At 43.8% G+C, this 7,815-nt stretch overlaps 1 protein-coding gene across 1 annotated transcript in view; it reads right to left on the bottom strand.

Moving 5' to 3' along the window:
• Positions 1 to 839: 839 nt before the first annotated feature.
• YLPM1 (YLP motif containing 1) overlaps positions 840 to 7,815 on the bottom strand; it is a 100,835-nt gene continuing 93,859 nt past the window's right edge. The window contains exons 20-21 of the mRNA XM_049770288.1: positions 1,551 to 1,731; positions 840 to 1,223 (exon numbers count right to left, since the gene is read on the bottom strand). Of these exons, the coding sequence (XP_049626245.1) occupies positions 1,585 to 1,731 (147 nt within the window). The 3' untranslated portion in view covers positions 840 to 1,223; positions 1,551 to 1,584. The remainder of the gene's footprint in view (positions 1,224 to 1,550; positions 1,732 to 7,815) is intronic.

The raw sequence follows: 7,815 nt of genomic DNA, 5'->3' as shown, positions 1-7,815 counted from the left end.
AAGGAAATTATACAAGGCTCCACTTTCCGGTAATGAGCATTCTAGCAAGAGCTGAAAACCTGGCAAGCTTTATGGCTGCATGCTGGAGTGCTCTGCATCTCTGTACACCCTCACTGAAACTATCATTGAAAAGAGAAAAACCAGCAATTCAAAAATTCAATGTTAAGGTAGAAAATTCCCAAGTTCCAGAGAGTCCGTCTGTTCTGTCCTCCAGGAATGAAAGCCACAGCAGGGGAATATCAAAATATAATGTAGTAAAGGGTGAAAATGGAAAGGGGGGGCCCGGAGAGATAGCACAGCGGCGTTTGCCTTGCAAGCAGCCGATCCAGGACCAAAGGCGATTGGTTCGAATCCCGGTGTCCCATATGGTCCCCCGTGCCTGCCAGGAGCTATTTCTGAGCAGAGAGCCAGGAGTAACCCCTGAGCACTGCCGGGTGTGACCCAAAAAACAAACAAAGAAACAAAGGGGAAGAAAAGAAGAAAAAAACAAATCAAAATTTAAAAAGGAAAAAATGGAGGATAAAATGAAGAAAAAAAACAGGTTATGAAAGACATACCATGGAACCAACCAACATTTAAAATAATCATTTTTCTACACGTCTTCAAAAACATGGATAGAGAAAGAAATAAGCTATGAAATAAAAGATCGGTGCTTTAAGTATTATTTTATCTACCAGTTGTTATGAAATTATTAAGTTGTGTACTATTCAATGGGAAAGCGCTCTGGAATGTTCACCTCGTGTGTAATCAGAACACACCATACCGAAAAAGCGTATCATGAAAATGAAATTAAGAAAACAGAAAGGGGTTCGTGCTGTATAGAGCCCATGAATCTCATCGGCTTTATCGTGAAAGTTTATTGTTTTTAATCCTAGTACAATCAGCTACCAGTTACATACAGTAAAAAACAGAAACAGCCACAAAGCAATAATGATAGAGATCGTCTGTGACACTGTACACTGCGGTTTGAGTTCTGCTGGAACCTTCCAGCAGAGCCCCACCTGGCTTCAGCAGTTAAGCTATACCTCCCTCCCTCCCCAAAATAGTTCTTTAAAAAAATTATGTCTTGCTTGGGCACAGCAAGAGCTTAATACCTCTTGGGGACACAGGAGAACTTTAAAAAACTAAAGCAGTAGAAACCAAGTAAAAACTGAAACGAGGAAGTAAGGTGACACACGATGCTCCGTGAGGTCTTGGCTTCAGATCACCTCAAAACGAACCACCTAGAAAGAAAGGAGAAGGCTGTCATGCTAGGGAAACGGGAGGGCAGAAAGTTCCGTAGCCCTCACTCCCATGTCCCTCGTTCATTCCCAGACCCACACAACAGACAGGCTTTTCTCCAGTGCTGCATTTGAACAAGCGAGCCAGGCTGCAGGAAACTGCCTCGTGTTGTAAATATTGGCAACGGGCACTCACTCACTCACTCCTCCAGAACAACAAAATAACACAGGAGGAGGAGAGGCATTTTTAGCTAAGCATGCTGTCTTCCTTATTGCAACTCCTTTGTAATAACCACACAGTAAGTGATTTACATGCCTGTGCACCCTTACCTTAGAGGATCTATGACTCCACTCAAAAACGAAGTCATATATATTTGGTTCGATTGAGGGCTTTTTCAGCCAGGTGACCACTTTCATCTGTGATCTTCTCCCAATCAGTTTGTCCGACCACAAAACCTATGGCCCTTTTCCTATCTGCATCCTTCTTCTCTTCCAGGTCTGCCCATCTGACCTAAAAAAAACACAGCATTAGGCCAGGTTTCGGTAAAAACAGATATACACATGGCCTCTTTCCCTCTCTAGAAAGTACAAGGAGATTTGGAATTTAAAACTAAGAGTTTAAAAAAATTGGAAATTAACCCATGAGAGTTGGAGAAAGGGAAACATCTTAAGTTACTGAAAGAAAACACTAATTATTCCTAACAATCATGGCTCCAGAACAGGGCTCAGCTTTCAGCCTGCCCAGTATCAATCCCTTCATTCATCTGTCACTATTTTTCAAGAGTTCACTGACTTTATGTTTTACCAGAAGTAGGGCACTAGCCTTTGCCCAGGCTTCTTCCTATCTCCATTCTTCCTCTAGTCCATCCTGTGAGATTGATTTTGTAACACACTGCTATGACTTCTCAAGTGCTTTAAATCCTTCCCCTGTCTACAGAATAAATTCCCAGCACAGTTCCCTTTGGATGTGGTCCTCTCTCCTTCCCCACAGCATCTCAGAGCAGTATCTATGGTATTTTGTACAAGCAATACACACAAAATGACTACGGGCTTCTTCTATTTCCGTAATTTTTCGTGTACTTGATGAGTCTTCCTGAAATGGCTGCCCTAAGCTTGTCTGGTAGGAGTGATTCTACCCATCTTCCCCTGCTGTATCTTTGCCAATTTAATGAGGGTTGCATCCCTAGGGTTTCTTTCAAATTGTAACACGTCTGCCTTTGAACATCCAGAGTTCATAGCAATTATCCAATTATAAATGCCTTCCCTGACAGATTATAAACACCTAGAACAAGAACTGCACTTTTTAAGAACTGCATTTTATTTTATCTCCACATCTTTCTTGAAACGTTATCTTATAGAGGTGCTAAGCTTCCACTTATAAAATGGAGATATACTTACTAAGCTGATACAATAATCATTTAAAGCAGTGTTTCTCAAATGACCCTTCTGACCTTGATTTTTTCTTGTGGTTGCCCCACTCTCAACCCACCTTCCTATTGTTTGATTCCTATCCTATGCCAGGAGCCAGGAGCTCCCATTTTCTCTTCCTTTTTTGTGGGGGAAGAAGGGCAAAGTGTTTTTCAGCCTAGGGCTGTATAGTCCCTAGGCCCCAGAATATTGAAGGGGTAGGTGGGAATTTCAGATGGGGTGGACCCGGAGAGATAGCACAGCAGCATTTGCCTTGCAAGCAGCCGATCCAGGACCAAAGGTGGTTGGTTCAAATCCCGGTGTCCCATATGGTCCCCTGTGCCTACCAGGAGCTATTTCTGAGCAGACAGCCAGGAGTAACCCCTGAGCACCACTGGGTGTGGCCCAAAAACCAAAAACCAAAAAAAAAAAAAAAGAAAAAAGAATATGGGGCTCAGAGAGATAGCACAGCACAGTGGCAGGGCGTTTGCCTTGCAAGTGGCAGATCCAGATGGGCCTGGGTTCAATTCCTGGCATCCCATATAGTCCCCTGAGCCTGCCAGGAGTAACCCTTGAGTGCTGCTGGGTGTGACCCCAAAACAAAAAAAACCAAAACAAACTAAAACACTACCACCAAAACCAAATATACAGAGCAGGATATCTTCTATGTATTCTGATTGGAATTCTGTTTGGCTGGGGCTACGCCTAGCAGTGCCAGGACGTTATTCCCAGCTTTAGAGTATTTGGGGTTGCTCTTGGTAGTGCTCAGGGATCCACACAGGGCTAGGAATAGAACTTGTGACCTCACATAAGCAAAGCAGACACTCTACCACTGAGCCACCTTCCTTGCTCTTGATCTGAAAGTGAGGTGGAAGTGCGGTGATGACGGGGCCAGATGGAAGGTCCCTTGGGTTTCCAGAGACCACTCCTGGCCCTACCTGACCTGGATAGGTGCTTAGTCTTGACAGTGCTTAGAGGATGATGGAGGTCTTGCACATGCCAAGCATGAATTTCAAGGCTTGATTGAGTGAACTCAACACCCCTTTAAATTACTGGTTTTGGTTTTTGGATCACACCTGGCAGCGCTCAGGGGTTATTCCTGGAAGGCTCGGGGGACCATATGGGATGTCGGGATTCGAGCCACTGTCCTTCTGCATACAAGGCAAACACCCTACGTCCATGCTCTCTGGCCCCAAAATTTTTTTTTTTTTTTAATTTTTGTTTTTGTGCCACACACAATGGTACTCAGGTATTACTCCTGACTCTGCACTCAGAAGTTTCTCCTAGCAGGCTTGGAAGACCATAGGGGATGCCAGGAACTGAATCTGGGTCAGCAGCATGCAAATCAAACACCCTACCTGCTGTGCTATTGATCCGGGCCCTAAAATTGATTTATTAAAAAGAATCTTACATGACAATTTTTTAAAAATAAATGCAGTATATCACAGTCCAAAAACATTAAAACTATAAAACCATGAATATAGTCTGAGAGTCTTCAGAGAACATAACTATGATTTGTGACTTATCCAGGACAAGTAAAAGGGAAACAATCATGCAAATTCTTTTTTTTTTTTTTTTTTTTTGGTTTTTGGGCCACACCCGGTGACGCTCAGGGGTTACTCCTGGCTATGCGCTCAGAAGTCGCTCCTGGCTTGGGGGACCATATGGGACGCCGGGGGATCGAACCGCGGTCCGTCTCCTAGGCTAGCGCAGGTAAGGCAGGCACCTTACCTCGAGCGCCACCGCCCGGCCCAATCATGCAAATTCTATGCGCTTTACACTATTACTAAAAATACATTGTTGCCTTTGTTGTTTTGGGGACACAACTGGAAGAGCTCAGGCATTCCTCATGGCTATACACTTAAAATCACTCCTGGCAAGTACCCACGACCATATGGAATGCCCAAGATGAAACCTACCATTCAAGCTCACATTATTGCTTTTAGAGGTACATGGACACCAATGATACTTCATTACCATTTACAAAGCTGCTAGTAAAATGACATGTCTTTTCCAAGCAGCAGGGGAAAAAGATACTTAGTAGACCATAGCTAAGGGTAAGATAGTAAGAGCTAAAAAAAAAGATAGTAAGAGCTATGGAAAAAAAAATGGAAAATATCTAATCCCTAAAAGGCGATTTCTCTTTTTATTTTTTTGGGTTTTGGGCCACACTTGGCAGTGTTCAGGGGGTTAGTTACTCCTGGCTCTGCACTCAGAAATCAATTCTGGCAGGCTCGGGGGACTATATGGGATGCAGGGGATCAAACCTGGGTTGGCCGTGTGCAAGGCAAACGTTCTACTCGCTGTGCTATGGCTCTAGCTAGCCCCTAAAAGGAGATTTTTTAATGTACATTAAAAAAAAAACATAGCTCAATATATTTCATGGGACTCAGTTAAAAATGTTATAATGTAGAGCTGGAGAGATAGCATGGAAGTAAGGTGTTTGCCTTGAATGCAGAAGGACAGTGGTTCAAATCCCAGCATCTCATAAGGTTCCCCCCGTCCCCCGTCCCCTCCAGAGCCTACCAGGAGCAACTTCTTAGCATAGAATCAGGAGTGACCCCTGAGTGCTGCTGGGTGTGACCCCCCCCCCCCAAATGTAATAATGTTGGCCAGAGCAGTAGAACAGTGTTAGGGCGTTTGCCTTGCACCTAGCTGACCTGGGACAGACCCAGGTTTGATTCCCGGCATTCCATATGGTCCTCAGTACTTGCCAGGGGCAATTTCTGAGTGCAGAGCCAGGAGTAACCTCTGAGCACCAAGGATATGGCCCAAAAAACAAAATCAAAACAAAACAGAAAAACAATAATGTAGATTTCAGGCCACAGTCATATTAGGGATCTGTATACAGACATTGCTGGACATTCTGTCCACTACTGCTGATTTATTTATGTCCCCTAGAGCCCCCCCTTGGGATCAAGGGAAGGCAAAAAATTACTATTCAGGAAATGAAAGATGATCTAGGAACTGGAAACAGTAAGGTGTTATTGCACTTGCCTTGCATGCAGCCAACCCAGTTCAACCCCTGGCACTACATACAGTCTCCAGTCTCCTGAACATTCTTGAGCACTGTTGTAAGTGACCCCTGAGCTTAGAGACAAGAATAAGTCCTGGGGCCGGCGAGGTGGCGCTAGAGGTAAGGTGTCTGCCTTGCAAGCGCTAGCCAAGGAAAGGACCATGGTTAGATCCCCCGGCGTCCCATATGGTCCCCCCAAGCCAGGGGCAATTTCTGAGCACATAGCCATGATGCCTGAGCATCAAACGGGTGTGGCCCGAAAAACCAAAAAAAGAAAAAAAAAAGAACAAGTCCTGAGCACTGCTAATGTGAACCAAAAGCCAAACAAAACAACTGACAAAATAAAAAGAAAAAAAGAATAAAAAGGTGATTCAAGAGACTGTGGTATCCAAGGATGAAAAGGCAACAAGATCACAGTAAATTTGAATCAGTGACTTAGTTCAACTCTCCTAGTATCTGTAAAAAGCTGATTCGAAATCAAGAGACCCAGGAATAAATAATGCACTTTGCATTTCTTCTTTGAGCTCTGATGTTGATTTTGGTGAGTGGTTTGAGTTAAAAAACTATCTGAGGGGCCAGAGTGGTGGCACAGTGGTAAGGTGTTTGCCTTGCAAGTGGCTTACCTAGGATGGACCGCAGTTCGACACCCCCCCCCCCCCCGGTGTCCCATATGGTACCCCAGGAGCGATTTCTGAGTGCATAGCTAGGAGTAACCGCTGAGCGTCACTGGGTGTGGCCCCCAAACCAAAAAACAAAGGTTTAATATAAAATAAAGTTAAAGAATAGTCACTATGAAGAACTAATATGTGGCCAGGTCAATTATCTTTGCCTGCTCAACTAAGTTAAATAGGTTCAAAAATTCCTTACTGAAAAGAGGAATGGCCATCTGATTAAAACGAAAGGCATTTTTTGTGGGCCAGGGCAATAGCACAGCAGGTAGAGTGTTTGCCTTGCATGCAGCTGACCCAGGCCGAATCCCCAGCATCTCATTGGTCCCCCGAGCCTGGCAGGATTGATTTCTTTCTTTTTTGTTTGTTTCTAAGGATTGATTTCTTTTTTTTTTTATTTTTTAATTAATTTTTTATTTTTAATTATGAGAACAATGATGCAAAGAAGACAAGGTAAAGTTACAGTGGAAGGACAATTGCCCATAAACAGAGTTCTCAGAAGAAATCCCCTTGATGACGCCTAAATATTGAACTTACAGTCAAAGAACATTAAGAAAAATAAGGCAGAACCCAGGTACAATTACTTTGTCCACAAACCCCCACATTGTAGTACATTTCTTAGCAGTACACAAAGCAGACTAAAGCCATGAGATTTATGTGACTCCTTAAACATTGAAGGCATCGTATTTTTTTTATATTTTCATGCATATGCATATTAGTTTAAGTTAACATCAAAAGTTTAAGAGTTTTATTTTTAAGGGTTAGTCAAAAGAGCACAGTAGAAACGGTGCTAGAGTGGCAAATATTGTTTGCATAGGCCCACCAAAATATGGGGGACATGAAAAGGAAAAGCCTTGGTTTATATACAAGGAGACCCTACCCCTGAGGTTTCCTGGCATAAGACCAACTCTAGGCTCCAGGCAAACTAGTTTATTCAATCCAATTCATTGTCTGTAGTGCCAATTGTTTCTAAGGATTGATTTCTAAGCGCAGGGCTTGGAGCAACCCGAGTTGCCAGGTATGACCCCCAAACCATAAACAAACCAACAAAGATATTTTCATTCAAGATTCATTGTTACAAAAGCTACACCAAAATAACTCACAAGGAAGAGTGAAGCAGTCAGTTAATACTTTTGTCTGTTCGTTTGTTTTTTGTTTTTTTGGGCCACAACTGTTGGTGCTCAGGGGTTACTCCTGGCTATCTGCTCAGAAATAACTCCTGGCAGGCATGGGGGACCACATGGGACACTGGGATTCAAACCAACCACATTAGGTCCTGGATCTGCTGCTTGCAAGGCAAATGCTGCTGTGCTATCTCTCCGGCCCCGTAATACTTCTTTTTTGTTGTTGTTGTTTTTGGGCCACACCCGGCGGTGCTCAGGGGTTACTCCTGGCTGTCTGCTCAGAAATAGCTCCTGGCAGGCACGGGGGACCATATGGGACACCGGGATTCGAACCAACCACCTTTGGTCCTGGATCGGCTGCTTGCAAGGCAAACGCCACT

Source organism: Suncus etruscus, chromosome 3 (assembly GCF_024139225.1).
Source record: "Suncus etruscus isolate mSunEtr1 chromosome 3, mSunEtr1.pri.cur, whole genome shotgun sequence".
In the NCBI taxonomy this organism is placed as follows: Eukaryota; Metazoa; Chordata; class Mammalia; order Eulipotyphla; family Soricidae; genus Suncus; species Suncus etruscus.
This window is presented reverse-complemented; position numbering and strand designations above follow the sequence as displayed.